We start from the raw sequence: 17,931 nt of genomic DNA on the forward strand, positions 1-17,931 counted from the left end.
ATTTCCTCCTTAATCAACCATTTTCCTTGCCTCTGCCCTCAGCAGACAATTAAGTTGATTTGTCTGCTGACTTGTTTTTGTGCTGCTCTGGCAAGAGGAATGGTCTCACTGATCAGTGTGAGGAGTACCATGGCCAGCAGAGCCTAGGCAGCAGGGCAGGGAACAGGAGGGGAAGAGGGATGGTGGAGAAGAGTACACTGGTCAGCAGGTGCTGCCAGACACTGGCTCCCCCATCCCACATGACCAATCTTCTGACTGCCTCCATCCTTCCTGGGTATGTCAGCACGGCTGCTGACGCCATTATGCGGTGAAATGGACTGAGAAACTAGGCCAGCTTAAAAATAATCTGACAGGAAATGAAAAAGGGGGCTTTATATAGTTTTTTTCCATCTATTTTAAAAGCTAGACCCAGCCTGCCCCATGGCCCCAGTTCACTTCAGTCCAACAGCTGGTGCCAAAGCAGTAGAGTGTGGCAGGGTTTAGACAGAGCTGATGTTCTGTGAAACTGTGACCTACAGGGCTGATGAGGTGACAGCGAGTCTAAGCCACACTCTCATCCCCACAGACAAGTGCTCAAAAAAGAAGCCACTTGTGAAGGCCACAGATTTGCAATGTAAGCCTTCACAACAGAACATATTTATTAAAGATAAGCACCACAGCTACGTGGTGCTTGCACGGCAAACACTCACTGCAGAAAGCAAATACATGGGAAGATTGTGCACTGACCAGTTATGTTTAATATGCAGCACTAAGCTGGGCAAATACTCTTTGAAGTGGCAGTAGGAGGCATGGTGAGCTACTGCTGCTCTGTGGAGGGGAGTGCATTGCCTTTGTCAGGAATACTTCTGCAAGAGCTCTGCCAGAAACACTTCTTCCAGTCTCAGCATTGCCAGTGCTACTGCTATTGAGGTGTTTTCTCTATTGCACAACCAAACCAGCATACATCTTTCTGTTTCGGAAGTGAGGGTTGCCACCCCAGACAGCCTCAGAGATATCACCTGGGGTGCAGTCAGGGGCAGTTTTCTCCTCCACTCTGCCATTTGTGTCACCAGCGCAGCCTGGATACAGCCCATCCAGCTCAGGGCTCAGTTTAACCACAGCAGGGATAAACTCTTGGAACAGAGAAGTCCCTCTCAGTCAGACCAGGACCACAAGCACATGTACTGGGCAGAAATCCACGGGCAGAAGAGACCGGGGAGAGGGTGGGAGCCAGAGAGGCTCAGGAGCAGCTGCTCCTCAGGAGTTCGGAAGAAACCGCAGTGAGGATGTGCTCTGGCTAACTCACACAGGGATAAACATGCTGCAGCCACAGCTGGAGATACTTGAGTCTGGTCAAGGAGAGCCCACATCTGGCCCTACACTCAGCCCTAGCTTTGTAAGGTTCTCGGCACACCTCTGCAGGGCTGAGCTCTGCTCAGGCTTGCTGATATCTAGCACAGCGCTTGCCAGAAGGCATTTTGCAGCTTCCAGGGTCAAAGCTCATGCCCCTATACATGGTGCAGGGTCTCCCCGTGTGTCAGCTCATGCCTAACAGCTCAAACTCCTCTGAGAACCAGCTCCTGAGAGACACAGCACAAATAACGCGATCACAGTACTCTGGGGCTCTGTGCAGCGAATTTCCCTTTGATTTTGCAAACAACCTTAAGATAGTCAGGCTGCAATCCGTATGTTCCCATTTACACACAAGGATTTGCATTAAAAGTCAGGTCCAGAGAACCAAGGAGCAGAAAATCCCCTGCAAGTGTTCAGCACTTGCATGGCTTGACAGGATGATTAACGCACACACACCCTGACATCATCTGGAGACCTATGAGGGTAGAAGCTAAACAACACTGACAGTTAGAGGAGATTTAGCTGCATGAACACCATCCATTCCTTAACAAATAAGAGGAATAAAACAAAACTTGAAGTTGGGTGCTAATCGTGAACACATTGCTATAAAACATAATTACTTTAGATTCAAAACTGTCATCAAAATTCTAACATTTTGTGCAGGATGACTCTCTTCTGTATTAAAGTGAACAGAAGATGAATGCATTTCACTCTGAACAAAATCTTGGTGTCCATGTGTGACTGTGTGCATTCACGACTGAACTGTTTTGGTTTTCTTTTCCTTTGGGAAAACTTAAAAAATAAATAATTTTGGAAAAGGAATGTACTTATTTATTTTCTTTACTTTGCTCAAGCACTCAAATGGTTTTGCAAGGCTTTAGTAGCTAAGACTTTCCTCAAGATACCAGAAAGAAATGTTCAAGAAATGCAATTGAAATGCAAATGAAAGACCTGCCTGGAGCTACTTTTGCTTTGCTTTTGCATAAAATGGTCAGAACTAAGAGCCCAGATAGGCTTGTGGCCTCTCCCTATATATTATACATAATCTTGATGAATAATGTATTTTTAATTTCTGTACAGAACAAAACTGAGATAAAAAGAGGTAACGGAGTCAAAACTGATGAAATCACCCAGTTCTGTTCAATTATTTTCCACTGGTCAAGTTAGATATTTACTCTATTGTACAAAACCAATCTGTTCTTAAGACTTAAACTTACATTGCTGACATCTCAGATATTTCCAACCAACCTCACAAAATCTCACTGACTCTGCCACGCAGCAGCAGCAGCCCCTCAGCCCAGATTCACACAGACAATGGCTGCACGTGGGCACAGCACTGATGGATTATTTACGATACCTACATCTAGCAAATACACTTTGAGTGATGAGTATCGGTCACGTTGTTGTGATATACTTTGCTGAGGGGGATTTATTTTCCTGCCTCTTAAATCATTCACAGGCCTCTGTGCTATCGACTAAATAAACCTACCTCTGAATTTAATAATAGTTTTATCCTGATTACGTGCATGGATATAGCTGCCAGTATAATTTCAGTAAGGCTCAGCCCACAAGGACTTACCCCGATCTCTTATTGACCTGCCTGGTATCCCCACAGCTGAACACTACTAAGGGATTTTGGTAGTATGCCAGCGCAGTGATCAAGTTTCTAAGTAAGTCTACATTTAGCAGTTATGTGATATAATGCTACTGTTTTCTAGATACAGTATAACTTTTGCTCTCAATATAAAGCATGTTGCACACCTAAAATTCTTTTGAGATTTGAGATCTGCTTCAGCAGTGGATGCAATGAGTATTCTTACACTTTTAAACCTACATAGCTAATGAACCACTGATGCTTCATTTTAAAAGACACCGGTCTCCTTACTGCTAATATAAGCATGCCCTGTGTAAAAGTATAATTAATGTAATTAGCACTGCTCGTGCTAAGTGCATGGCAGTTGAATGATGAGCCCATCAGTGAGTCAAGGGATAAGGTGAAATCCTATCAGTTCTCCTCTACCCTATTCACTGACAGCTTGCAGCAGGGAATGGCAGATAATTGATGATGTCTCTGTCCCTGAGGAAATAAAAGTCCCCTCTCTCAGCTCTCCTTTCAGTCTGGAAACAGGGAAACAGCTGAGCCTGAGCTAATTAGAGGGGATGGGACCATCAAGCCCATCACTTCCACAGAGCTGCCCTCTCTCCATCACCCTCAGCACAGAACTCTACCTCCCACAATGCTGAAATATGTGATAAACAGTGTGGACTTTGAACTAAGCCGAGACAAGGAAAATTCCATCAGAAACACACTTGCTAAATCTAGACTGACTTTTTGTCCAGTCCCTTTATGTTTGCTTCTTCCCCAAGACCACTCTGGCAAAGATATTTTTTGTTCACCACATGAATTAGAGGGAGTTGGTTTTGCTAGGCAGGCACTAGCAATCTCGTAAAGCTGCAGTGTATCAGTGGTGATGGTGCTCTTGATTCCTCCTGCTCTCTCCCACCCCCCAGCTACAGTTATGGGTCTAGGGCTTGCTGTAGGGTGTTAGGGAGCTGTCTGCAGCTGAGGGTTCAAGGAACAAAGGCTTCGAGGACACTTGGGGATTATACATAATCCCTGATTAAATGAGAATGTGGGGTAGGTCTCAATGACTGAAAGGATCCTTGATAATAATATTTTTCTGTTTTCATAATTCAACGTCCATTCTGGATGCAAGGAGCTGTAATCCCCACAGTGAGATGGTATGCTGATTCTTCTGCTGATCTGTGGTCTGCAGTCTGCCTGTTAAAAATTGGTGATAATTATTTAGGTTAAGGTAAACTGAGGGGGTCCACTAATTAACATGAGTCAGAAGTCAACTGATGGTGTTTTGCATGCTAGGAACATTTCTTCTCTGCAAACCCAGGGTATGTCCGACAAATGAGCTGATATCTTCTTGACTAACAAAAGATGTTATCATCTTCAGTCAAGGTCTAGGTTCTGCTTATCGGGCTGACAGGTTCAGTCTACAAAGGTAACAACTCTCAGATGCAATAACATGACATTTAGGAGCATGTATTTCCTAAAGACTAACCTAAATAAGGGAAGAAACCAATTATACCCCAGAAGTCATGTCCTCCTCCAAGAAAGCCAATCCTTTCTGCTTTGCACTTGTAAACCCAAAGAGCACAATTCAAGTCTAAAATTCTGCAGGCTCAGTTGAATGCTAGGCTCATTCAGTGCACCTTCAGCTGGTGTCGCTTGCTTTTGTAGTCTAAAGTCTAGTCATTTTTATTATTTATTTTCCAACTCCTTCCTTCTGATTCAGTCAAATCACCTTGGCACTATGAGGTCAGCATGGCCAGTAGCCCAAATGACCACCTGGAATTTATGGTTTCCATGTTCCCTAGGCCCCTAGAAGGTACAGAGGCATGCATCTTGGAAGAGAATGCAGACACTCTTGGAAGTTTTTTAACACAAAAAGTTGACAATGTGTGGGTAAAGGCACTCAGGAGCATTATAAATACTTTCTCAAGAAATTTAATTCTTGCACAAGAATTCTTGCACTTTCAGGACAAAAGCTTTTAGGCATTAGTGACCAGGCTCATAATTTCTCTGTGTGTCAGGAACATTTCTGCGGGATAGGATCTCCTGGAAGCACCTGTAGAAAAGTGTTTTCTGTTGGTCATTCAATTACACAAATTACGACTTTCATGGCATTTTTTATGCTCCCAGTGATTGGGTTGCTTCTTCCTTGGTGCAGGGTAGTATTTGCCAGAGTTGTACAGACACGTGAGCTCCATCTGAAGAACTATTCTTGGTTGCCAGAATAAAATCATGTGCATTTGTTCCATCAAAGTCCAAGGCTAAGAGATATTCCTAAATAGTAGCATATGGCTATACTGACAAGAACACTTCCCAAGTCTGTATCAGCCGGTGAAAGGCCAGCAGATCTGTGAGCTTCAGATGTTAAATTTAGTGTACAGAAAGAGCCACGTGGGCTTACTAGCATGGCTGTGGAGAGCAGTACTGCACAGAGAAGGAGCTATAGCCAATCCCTCTCCTTCAAAAGGGAGATGTGGGAACACCTGGGACATGCTTGGGTAGGCATCAAAGCCGTTGGCAGCCATGTATTCCTGCCCCAGCACAAGGAGGAAAACTTCTGCCCCATCTCTTGTAGCAACAGGAATCTTAGTTCTAGCCCACTGCAGCTCATCCTGTCTTTGCTGAGGTCTCTTCCCCCATCATGGATATCCAAGTCTCAGCACTGACTATCCAGCAGGATCTCTCTGAAGGCTTGCATGCACTTTTCACTGATGATTTTATCTCCATCAGTGACACCTGCAGTGATTGTTTTATTAGCCATATTTTAATACCTTCAGTTTGGGTGGATTCAGTTTTTACAATTCACAAAGAAATGTTTATGCAACTCATGCATCTTTTAAAGCTCTTCTTAAGCACAAAGCTGTGAGCTTTAGTTTCTCATGCAGAAATCTCTGCCAGTGAGCACAGGGTGTTATTACCTATTTCTCATAAATGAAAACGTTCACTTGAAAATGTTAGTATTTCAAATTTTAGCTTTTGTTTCAAATAATATTTTCCCCAAAACTCAATATTAATAGCAAGGCTTGTACTTTATGGTCTCATTTCTGTAAGAACACTTCAAATGTTGTAGGTAAGGACATTTTCAGCTCAAATGCTACAGTATTTGCTAGCTCATCAGTAGACATCCTGAGCAGAAACACAAATTGTCTACCATCTGGAATAGCTCGTCTTGTTTGTTCTGCTCCTCCTACCCAAACTAGATGATGTACATAAACCAAAAAGCAATAATAACAGTAAGAAAAAAAATCTAACAATCCAGGTCAAGAGCAAAATGATAAAGTATATGCATCTGTAAATGTATAGGGCCTGATACCTTATGCTCCCATGGCAATATAGCTCGATAAATTCAGTAAGTCATCTTTCACACTAGTCTAGGTGACAAAGTCAGTGTTGGGACTTTTAACTTCCTCTCTCATTTTTACTGCAAAACATGCCTTTGGCTCCAATTCTCATCGCCTCACTAGAACGCAGAAATAAGGATTGGCAGTGGCTAAGGAGAAAGCAGCACCCTTTTCATCTCATACCATGGTTAGCTTTCTTCCTCCCCTTTTTGGAGCTAGTCCTTTACCAGAGCTCTCAGTACATGCCCCATTTCCCCATTTTTGTTGCCAGGGGAGCCACAAACTGCCTTTTCCTCTGCTTAAGCTCTCCCCAGAGAAAGACCTACACTGCTCCTTCCCCTTGGCAGAGCATGTGTCAGAAACCTAAGGAAATGCAAATGAGTTATTTTACTGTAATAAACCAAAGGAAAATAAATTTGATTCTAAATGGCTCCTGCACACGACAGATGGGTTCATGGCAGCTGACCTCCTTTTTTTTTTTCAGTTCCAAGATTTGTTTCATGTGGATAGCTGGGGCGAGCGTGCGCAGGAGCCCACGTGGAACCCTCACTAATATTGCTCCCACACTGGAGGCACAGAGCAATCATATTCAGCTGGAATTAGTGTAAATAAGCAAAATGTGGTCTATAACAGTACATATGAGCGTGGCTGAGGGATCAGAATCTGACCATCTAATTAGATTTGACATTCATTCATTTCAAACCCACCCCAGTATGCAGAATTATCTTTGATTAGAAGTCATCTCTAATTCTACTCAGCATCAGTAACTCTTTCTGTCAACGTAAGATTTAATTAAAAACAAAGTCTCACTGTCATTCAAGTGCTGGCAAATAATCTAAAGAAAAAGCACTTCTGAAACCCAACTGACAACGATCTCCTCATGCTTTAAATCCAGCTTGCACAAAATCTCTAATAAGCGGTTCAGCACGAGTGACCTGCGCACACAATTAATCATGCTCTCATTTCAGCAGTGCTACACAGTAGTAAAGGTGGAAGGCTTTGTGCTGCTCTGTTATCTACCCCTATATTAGGAGATAACCTACAAGGAGCAATCTTGTGAGCATTCAGATTAGCAGGATGTAAAACAGGCTGTGGGAATGCCTCCATCTAGAAATAGCCTGGCTACTTCTCTACCTCTTCTGGCATATGCTGCTAAACACTGTCTGGTTGACCATATACATTGGGTGGAATTTCAATTTCTCATGTCACAAAAACTGGCCAACCTATTACCCACTTTTGCAAGCATTAGCATTAGGGGATGACTAGGAACCCATGAATGCTGCTGGTGGTCTCCCTTGTACTTTACTGACCAACAACAATGTCTGGGCAAGCCCATGAGCAGCATCTGAGCACAAGTGGGTAAATCAGCCCTGATGCCAACAGATGCAACTCTTTGGCAAAATCCATGATGACTCTGAGCAGTGACCTAAATTTGCTTGTCAAGTACAAGCAGCAGAGTGGCTTCACTTTCTCAGACTGTGTAAGGAATGAACATAAAAATCTTCCCAGTGGCAGGAGAGAAAAGTAATGACCCAACAGCATTTAACAGAAAATCATCCTTAAGAGCACTTCTTTCTTTAATTAATTTGTACCAATATTTTTGCTGCTTACAACCCTCATTTAAAGCAAATTGTAGCAGCATGGGCAAGGACAGCAAGCTAAGGATACCATTCTCTTTGGATCTGCAGCAAAGAAAATGCATCAAAGTAAACACATGCAGGATGATTTGGGTAACCAGTGGGCTGCTCTAGAGATTATTTGTTTTGCTTCAGCCAAGACAGAGAAACTGTAGCTGTACTTGGTATCCACTCCAGGTGCGCTCTAATATAAGCATGAGCGAGCTAAATTAAACAAGTAAGGCAGACTTTTCATCCCTGAAAGGAAAGTAAAACACCATTGTTGTCAAATCCCTTCAGTCACTAATGAGATAAAAATGCTTTGCTGCTCCTATTTAAGTATGTGGGATTAGGGTGACTTAAACTCCCTGGATGTTTATGTGATCTTTCTATTTCAAGGTGTGTCATAATGGCACACTGCTCACAAAATATTGTTGAAGATACACCGTTACTTGTCTTAGGACAGAAGATCTTAAAAGCTGGACAAGCATTGCAGAAACATATTCATTTAATCTTTTTGACACCTTACCAGTGTGACCATTTCAAGAGCGTTGCCATAATAGTCCTGAGTTACTTAATTTCTATTTGGCTATACCATACGCCTAAAGCTCTTTTCTAGTACATCAAGTAGCTGGTTGAACACTGTCTATGCATAACCCAGAGAGGCTGTGTGCTCTGATGCAACTCTCTTCTTTCTTGGCTTCAGTTCATTTAAATTCAAAACCTGACTCTTCTTACATATACGACTTTTAGAAAATTTATTTAAAGTTATGGCAGACGTTATTATTCTTTTGGCTACAACATTTTAAGCTTTAAAAACTCTTGAAGAAGGAAATAGTATGTATCTAATACCACCAAACAACCTAAACTTCCCCCAAAACACCACCATCTTCTCAGGCCAGAATCATTAAAGGATTTGTAAGAAGCATCTGAAAGAGAATAAAGGGATAAGGGGAGTCTATGCTAGGGAGACAGTCCCTCTTGAAAAAGCTTGTGTTAATGACATTGGTACTGGAGAATAGATTTTGATGACCAGTGGGGCAGATGAGCAAAACCAAAAAAGTGATTGTAACGTGCAGATGTTTAGAAGGCACAGCTATTTCAGCCCCATCCCCACTGCTTTCTTACACCAAGCAGTTGCAGCCTACCAGCACAAAAGAAGCAGGACAGCTTCATAGACACACAGCTGTTTACAGCAACCACTTGAAAAAAATATCTAGAATATTAGGGAGAATTGCTCTCCTTGCCATCACTTTCTGAAACCACATTTCATTTAAAGATGACTTTACAATGTGCACTTGCAACCCAGAAAGCCAACTGTATCCTGGACTGCAAGTGCACAAAGGAGGAGTACAAAGATGATCAGAGGGATGGAGCACTTCTCCTACAAAGACAGGCTCAGAGAGTTGGGATTGTTCAGCTGGAGAAAAGAAGGCTACAGGGAGACTTGATTGTAGCCTTTCTGTACATGAAGGGGGCTTGTAAGAAAGATGGGGTCAAACTTCTTAGCAGGGCCTGAAGAGATTGGACAAGAGGCAATGTTTTTTAAAAAGGGTACATTTAGGCTAGATACAAGGAAGAAAGTTTGCTGCTGATAGCGTTGAAACACTGAAACATCTACAACAGAGGGGTTGTAGATGCCCCATTACTGGAAACATTCAAGCTTGACTTGGATTGGGCTTTGAGCAACCTGGTCTATTGGAAGGTGTCCCCGACCATGACAGGGGCGGAGTTGGGACAAGATGATCTTTAAAGATTCCTTCTGACCCAAACCATTCTATGACTCTAAATTTCTCAGTACAGAAAAACTATTCTCTTTTAATTCCACAATAGCTTTCTGCTCCTTGGGACAAAGGAGGTTACACTGAGCAGTCACTGGCACAGATTTGTCTTAGGCCAGTTCACAGTCTTATACAACTCCTGTGCGTATTTTGGGAAGCAGTATGGACCAAGGACCATTCCAAAAACAGTCTTGCTGTGCTTTCCTCTTTTGAAGGACAAGGAATTTTAATACCACAGACACAGGCTGGTCTTTGCCTGTTGCCATTACTTCTCAAGAACATTCCCAAATGCCTGTTGTTTACTGTCACAGACAAAGTCAATGAAAACCTGGATGAAACTTTTAAATCTATGGCATGTAGATCTAGTCAGGTTAAACTGGTAAATGTAATCTGTAGTAGACATTAAAAAAAAGAAATCTTGAGTTTAAAATATCATATGCTCCAGCCTTGCTACAGGATTAGTTACCATTTGAGTCTTCTAGATACAGAGACATTACAGACAAACAGAACATGAACTGAACAGATCTGACAGTGTTTATTGTCGCTGAACTACAAGGTAGTTATCTTGGGTAATTTTTCATTGCACAAATTAAGGTACCGCATCTTGGCACATCCCTATTATTCCACAGTCTGCCATTTAAAAGAAAGACCTACCAGGGCCATCACAGGCTAAGGACAAGCTTATAGGAAAGACCCTTGGCCTCCACTGCCCTTCCTTTCTCCTTTCCTGCTCTGTTGAGATTTTTGCATTTTCCAATTGACTAACGGACCATCATTCAGGGTATAGGAAAAGGAGGATATCACGGTTTTTCATGAGGATGGAAGGCTATTTTATTGTTTTGCCAATTATCTTCCTCACCTGGTGGCAGCATGACATGCCTGCAAGAAATACAGTGGCTGGAGAAATCCTGCATACAGCATTCAGTTTAACATAGGAGCTGTTACACTGGATCCACTTCTGCCACCTTCTCCACCAGGAAGAAAGATTTTCTTTTTAAGGGCAGAGCTAGGAAAGAATGGGAGGGAAAGCAACCTCTTTGTTGGATGACTGCAGATGAAGAGCCATCCCTTCATGGAGCTTATGTTTTCTGTGTAGGGCATGGAAATCAAATATATTTCAAGCACTTCCAGTCCAGCCACCTGCATGATGGAAACAAGGCTTTGTGGTCCAGCTGCCATCTGGGAAGATGATGCCAATGTCTTCCTTTGATTTCAAAGAAAGCAAATCTTAGTATATGCAGGCAGAATTTTAAGCTGATTATTCTCTGCCCTCTGATGAGTCTTAGCATTTTTAATATAGCTTTGGTTCGGTTTTGTGAAGCACAGATGACTTAGTGAGCATTTCCAGCTCTTGGCTTTATTAATCTGAACATCTAATAAACTAAACATTCATTTCTGTTTACTTTAGCAGACATCTATTCTTATTCATAGGATTTTGTGTATATCTAAGTAGATGTGGCCTGCAAATGTCACACTGAATTCAGGGAAAAAGCCTCATGGATCAAAGAGAGCCTCAGAGCCAATTGCTTCCTATCCCACAATAAAATCTGTGTGAAAACCCAAGTCCTTCTTTGAACTAACAGCATTTTGCGGATGTACTGAACAAGACAAGGAAAGGGCAGTCAGTCATGCAGGACGACACATTATACACTTAATTGAGCATTAGCATCTTTTCAACAGCATCATCACCCACTGATATGCCTGTGTGGTTGGGAAAGTGCACAGAGATAGCTGTTGCTACCATGATCCAGGGATGCCTGCAGGGATAAGTGGACAAAAAGGTGTGTCCGTACCCAGGGAGACTCCCTGCCAAAGGCTACTTGCAGGGATATTATTACACAAAGCTGTAACATACAACCCTACTTCTGTACCACAATTAAAGTTTTAAAACCAAACATTTTAAAGTTAAACACCAACAGAGGAGGTCAAGTTGCTTAATTATGGAAGAAGCCTTTTTTCTAATGTTATACAACCAGAAAATGCCCATCAGACTTTGAAAATACACTACACTGTCTGGCCCTACCTGCCTGCCTGCACCAGTACCACAGACCAGTGCTGCCACCTCAACCCCAAGCAAAGCCTTGCTCCCCAAGACTTCTGAGGCATCTTCAAGGGGTGCATTCACAATTTTTTTTCCTCTGTTTAGCTTCAGTTTTGAAGCAGATGCAAGATGAATTTGACAAAGAAGAAAGACACCTCATCGAGGAACAAATCAATCTGTTTTGTCTGCTCAGACGGTAAGATATTAAATTTGGGGAAAGAGAAAGGAAGCTGCGGTGTTCAACCTTGCCTGTCTGTGGAAACATGAGCCTTCTGTAGCTATTTACAGGTGCTTATTTGCCTGTCTCAGACAGATTTCACTGTAAATGAGTTCCTCCCTTCTGTCAGCTCAAGTAGAAAGGTCTAAATAGTAAAAGATACGGTCAGCCTAGCCTGGTGTTTTGTAGGGGTGAAGGCACAAACTAAAAACAGAACCTCAGTGAAAACTAGATAGATTTTCTCTGCTGAAACTGCTTTTTGGAGTTGATGGATGGATTGAAGTTTTCCTGTTGGTGAGCTTTTCAGGACAAAATAATCTCTGACAAATCTCTGGGTGTTGCAGTTAAATTTGTTTGTTTGATTGTTTGTTTTTTGTTTTTGTTTTTTGTTTGTTTGTTGTTGTTGTTTTTTCTGAGTTCAAAAAACCCAAGCAGTTTCATGCAGAAGGGATTATTTGAAACAGGTTTGGTGTCACTGAAGGGTTACCAGTAGGCCATACAACCCCAGAAGCAATAGCTGCTGCAGCTAATCGGGCTGTTTGAGGGCCAAGAGAGAGGGCAGGCTGCAAGCAGTGGGACAGCAGTAATGAGGTGGCTGGCTCTGCTAGCCAAGGTCAGCTTACTGGAGGCATCAGGGACCAGAGAGCTTCTGATGCTTTAAAAGGGCTGGAAGATAAAATGTATTATTGTGACTATTTCATGTGTTGCACTGGTTCCAGGGAACTGTCAGCTTCAATTTGTTCCTCCCATTGAAAAGAAGAAAGATGCTCACATATTTCTGTGCTAATCCGTCATTTCTTTTGTGCTGGTTGGGAAGTAAAAATTACAGGATACCCTTACAACATAAAAAGACATAAGAAAAAGATAACTTCAGGAAAAAAAAGCCAGTTATTTCTTGGGCCATGCTTAGGGGACTCGCTTCTTCTTGAGGCCGCTGGGTGCAGAGTCTGGATGCAAAGACCAAGGCAAGGTCTGTACTTGGGGCTGCCAAAAAGCAATTCAAGATCGCTGAGGAACCTGCCCTTCTTCACACCTTCTAGAATTCTGTGGGGCAGTGTGTACTGGGACCAGCTTTTTGATCATGGCTGGGATACACCCAGTTCCTGGAGCCTCGCTGCAGCTCCCTAATTAACCTGAATATGATTGGGGTGTGGGGAGGGGATCCTCTTTCTTCCCAACAGCACCAGACCCAGCAGCAAAGGCACATCAAAGCTAGAGCTGAAAGCAAAAACCCAGGGGATTGAATCCAAATCCCCTGGATGTAACCTGTAGTGATAGGGAAAGTAGTAATGGGTTTAAACTATAAAAAGGAAGATTCAGGGTAGACATAAGAACTTTTTTTACAGTGAGGGTGATGAAACCGTAGCACGGGTTGCCCAGAGAGGTGGTAGATGCCCCATCCCCAGAAACATTTAAGGTCAGGCTGGACAGATCTCTGAGCAACCTGATCTTGTTGAAGATGTTCCTGCTTCTTGCAGGAGTGTTGGACTAGATGGCCTTCAAAGGTCACTTCCAACCTGAACCATTCTATGATTCTATGGATGTTGAGATAAAATTGCTGCCCACTTGCTGTAAAAGAAGAGCTCAAGGTGTCCCAGGAAGCAGACCAGGTTTTGACACAGAAGCTGTCCCTAAGTTCCAAACAGGGATAAAGCCATCTCCCAAAGAGGATTACCTGGTACCCACTGCTTTCTTTGCCCTTGAAATACCTGCCTGGAGCAAGAGCCAGAGCACCAGATTTGCAACATGGGACAGGACAGGATTAAGCCAGCCCCTGGCTAGCCACAGAGCCCACAAGCGAGAGCATGAGCAGCATTTGCACTGCGGAGCAGAAATAAAGCAGCGGAACAGCTGTGGCCAGGAAAATGCAGAGCTTCTGCTTTGATTTGGGGTGTGTAAGGAAAGACAGTCGTGGGGCTCAAAGTGAGCTGGCTGCCCAGCCTTAGCTAAGCCATTCCTGACATTAGGCAGAGAGATATAATATGATCCATTTTATTGCATCCAGGGTTGGCTTCTGGTGCCACTCTCCTTCCAGTTCTCTCACAGGGTGTTGGCAAAGCCCATGTTGCCATTCCTCCTCCAGCTGCCTGGCTCCTCTGCTCACAGACTGCCCTCTTGTCTTTGCTCTGGTGTAACTAAACTGTCTGAAGGACAGCACAGGAAACAAAGACGTTGGCAACTCAAATTCTCATTGACGCTGTTACACTTCCAAAATGCAGCCACCATGGTTTGTAAAGTCCTCCAGAGCGAAATCTCTTCTTTTGTCAAAGGACTTTACATTTGACTTTAAATTCAGTGGCCCCGGTTCTTTATCTCTGCCTTTTAAAAAGGCAAGCACATCTTGGGATCAGTGGCACAATCTGTGCAAAACTGGTGGGGGAAAAAATTGTCAGTGTGTGTTCTTGCTGCTTAATTTTGAGAATATCTTACCTAGAAATTTCTTTAACAACCTCCCTGCCAGAAGAGCAATGAGCATTGAAAGCTGAGTGAACAGAACAATGCCCTCTAAGCTCCTGATAGGTGAGACAGTAACAACTTTTTTCCCCCATTTCGTTAATAGAGTAGTCCAGGAACCACACAGCTTCAAAGTGATGTGACAGGCCCCTATCTGATACTAATTCATGTCCTGGCCCTCTCTAACAAGCCCGTGCCAGGAGAGTGCATTCAGGCATCACTCTCCTCACTTCCTTGCCCGTCTGCTTTCAGCTGATGCTCTGTGCTGGCTGAACGGCCACAGACACAGGCTGTCTATCTCCCTGCTGCTTGCAGCTTAACTTGCCTGATGAAAACTACCCCAGTAAAGTGGTTGTCTAGGAGCAGCTTGTCAGTGGCACATGTATAGCATGAGAAAAGAAAAAAGAAAAAAGAAAAAAAAAAGTCAGACCAGTCATCCCTTTTTTGGAAAAAGCCAACACTGCCTTTAGTTCTCACTCCCACTTCTTCCCAGTGGGGAAGCGAGGCAGCTTCCCCCAGAATCAGACCTTTTCCAGCAGTGTGGTTTGTCTGGAAGTTACCTTTCTGCCTGTTCAGGCTGAAAAATATCAAAGAGCAAAAGGTAAACCTGTGTGGCCTTTAAACATGCTGCTGTGAGTTTTTAGGCCATTCTTCCCACCACTCTTACCCTGAGTGTTTGTTCTGTGATACAGGTGAATAAATTGTCATGTGCCTTGAGAGGTCAAGGGAAGTAAAGCACCTTTCTCACTTATGGATTCTTCTTCACAAACCACACACTTCTCCCCTTACACATTCCCAAGCATTTAAGAAATATTAATTCTGCTGAAGTAATGGAATAGAATAGAGAAAACCCTCTAAGATACAACTGTTCCGTCATTCTAGAGAAGAATAGAGACATGAAAAAGCTAAGTGCTCTGATTCTTAGGCAGGATCTCGGAAAGAAATCCAATATGCTGCTTCTTAAAACCAAAAACAAATAAACAAACTCCCCAAAGCTCACACCTTGCAAAGGAAGTGCTGCCTGGATGCCAAAAGTTAAACCAGCATCATGTTATGGATGCTGTGATTGTAAAAGTCCACACTGCACAAGGGCTTATCTGCACTTGCAAGCAGCACAGACACCATCTTAAGTGAGTGTCCTACTGCTTTCAGTTACTAGCTGAGAAATGTTGAATTAATGGTAAAAAAGATAAACTTTGTTGCCTTTAGACTCCCACTATGTAACAGATATATCCACCCACACTTACTTAGACGCGGAACAATCTGTCACATTTGCCCATTATGTTTATAAAGCAGGGCTCCCAACCTATCCCAGTGGATACCTTCCTGAGTCTGGCCACTATAAACCGGATCCGACTGTATCTTGGCAGTGTGTGAAGACCTCGAAGACAGCTGGGCAGCCAGCACAGAAATCTTCCAGGAAAGATACCTTCCACGTCTCCTTCCTCAATCTCCCTGTTTGGGTATGTTCCTACTTCTGTTTATGCAGAAGAGGGATGTTTGTGAAACCTAATTAGCTACTGGAGAAGATGAAGATAATGTTTCTGTTTGGGAGTATGTTCCCTGCCCCGGGCTCCAGCTGCGTGACAGCAGCTCAAACACGGTAATTAAGATGAGCGTGGCTGAATGCACGGCCAGATTAATGAATGCTGAAACTACAGTAGCAATACATTCAGCTCTTCCCGGAGAGATGGATGAAAGGGTGCAAAGGCAGAATGGCCACAAGCACACAGTTTCCAGAAAGCTTTTTGGAACTTTGAATGAGAGAGAGCAAAATGCCCGGTTAACACAGCAATAAAAAGACCAATCACAGGATTAGGATGACCTTTTGTAACCAGGGCATTCAGAGGTAAACTGAAGAGCAATGCCAGTGTCTAATGCGTTTGCATCAGTCCTTGGGAATGAGCCAGAGACAGAAAGGGGAACTTAAGAGGGTCTAAGCTCTCCTCCAACCAGTAATACCATAAAATCTCACTGCAAATAGAAAGACAAGACCTAAGGAAACGCTGTGATTTTTTAAAATGGAAACAAGGCTAAGCACTTCCACGCGCTGTGAGAAAACATGAAACCAGTTTCGTGTCCCTCAGCGAGCACCCACAACCAATGTTTTCTTCCCATTCACAGCCTAAAACCATGCACGGGAAGCCCCACAGAAACCCCTCTGCTCTCCTCAAAACCCTGCCGCCGCCTAACTCCCCGCCACCGGAGGATGAGCTGGGTCAGGAGCCGCTCCTGTGACAGCGGCTCTTCAGCCCCGCAGCCCTCGGGCTCCGCTCGGCCACGTCCACGCTCGGCACAGGCAGCGCCCCTTCCTCCCCACGCGGGTTCCTGGACCTCCACCCGTGTCGGAGCCCTGCCGGGTACCTGTTGCTGCCGGCGGTGCTCACAGCCCGCTTCTGGACGCCGCTCGCCCGCCGCCCAGCGCTCCTCGGGCACCGCGGTGCCCCATCCCGGGGGGCAAGCGTCCGCAGCCGAAAAAAATTAATAACAGCGAACAATAACGTCTTAAAAAAATAATAAAATTAAAGTTTTAAAATAATACAACCGAGGAGGAGCGGGGACAGCCCGCCCGCGGTCGCCGCGCACCGCCGCTCTGGCAGCGAGTGCAGCCGCTGCCGGCTTTTCCTTGCGGAGCTGCGGGAGGGAGGAGGCGGAGGTGGAGGAGGTGGAGGAGGCGCTGCTGCGCGGTGCTGCGCGGCCACGGCCCGCCCCCGCGGGCGGGGCAGAGGGTGCGGAGCCGGCTGGGGGCTCGGCCCGCTGGGATGTGCCGGAGCTGGCGCTGCTGGTGGCTCCGCACCTTTTAGGGAGCGGAGGCGGTGATGGTGGGGCTCTTCCGTTTTTCCATTCGATGCGCCTGGCCTCTCGGGCGATTTGTCCCAAAGCTGGGACGTCCGGAAAATACCTCTCATCCTTCCCCCGTGGAATAGTGCAGGGAATGGGCTGCCGCCGCTTGCCTTCCCCGTGGGCTATTCTCTGTACCCTCCGTTGCCTTCAGCAGTGTGTGTGTGTGAGAGCTCTAAATTTGGATACTGGGCGGGCTGAAGACAGCAGTTAAAGGCGAACATAAATGAAAGAACATTGCAGTGAAAGGATCTTACATTTCTTCCTTTGACCATCTTTCCTCTGTTACCCCGAGAAAAAATAGGCAGGAATACCACATTTTCCCAGAGATTGTGGGGTATTTTCTTCTAATTCAATCGTCCTTCCAAAATGTATAGTCCTATTTACTATAAATACATTTCTCTATAGTTGTAAGTATTCTGTATTTATTGCTGCCCTTAGGAGTTCTTAATTTCTCTTCTGTGATTTTTTTTCCCACAGTAGAATTTACATCAACCAACACAACTACCAAACACCCATGCTGTATTTTCTATACTATTTGCTGTTCCTCTGCCAACATTTAAAGCTGTTGCAGGGTCCTTCAACAAGCTCTCCCTTGTGCCTCTTGGACAGCTGAAAGTGCCATTTTGGGGGGGGGGGGGCAGGGAAAGGTGGGGGACAGAGGGTATCCCTGGCAAATCTATGGGTTAGTAAATAGACACAATTTAGAAGGTGGCTTGAGGA

At 44.2% G+C, this 17,931-nt stretch overlaps 1 protein-coding gene across 4 annotated transcripts in view; it reads right to left on the reverse strand.

The window, feature by feature from the left end:
• Positions 1-17,931, reverse strand: part of RIPOR2 (RHO family interacting cell polarization regulator 2) — a 68,010-nt gene that overhangs the window by 35,464 nt on the left and 14,615 nt on the right. The window contains exon 1 of one of the 4 annotated variants that reach the window (XM_050309293.1): positions 17,165-17,335. The exons of 1 other annotated variant lie outside the window; for it this stretch is intronic. In XM_050309293.1, the coding sequence (XP_050165250.1) occupies positions 17,165-17,276 (112 nt within the window). In that variant the 5' untranslated portion in view covers positions 17,277-17,335. Of the gene's footprint in view, positions 1-17,164; positions 17,336-17,931 lie in introns of those variants that run through there. 2 more of the 4 variants (XM_050309283.1, XM_050309262.1) reach the window with 2 other exon arrangements.

This window comes from Myiozetetes cayanensis, unplaced genomic scaffold (assembly GCF_022539395.1).
Source record: "Myiozetetes cayanensis isolate MyiCay16 unplaced genomic scaffold, myiCay2020 scf1, whole genome shotgun sequence".
Classification (NCBI taxonomy): Eukaryota; Metazoa; Chordata; class Aves; order Passeriformes; family Tyrannidae; genus Myiozetetes; species Myiozetetes cayanensis.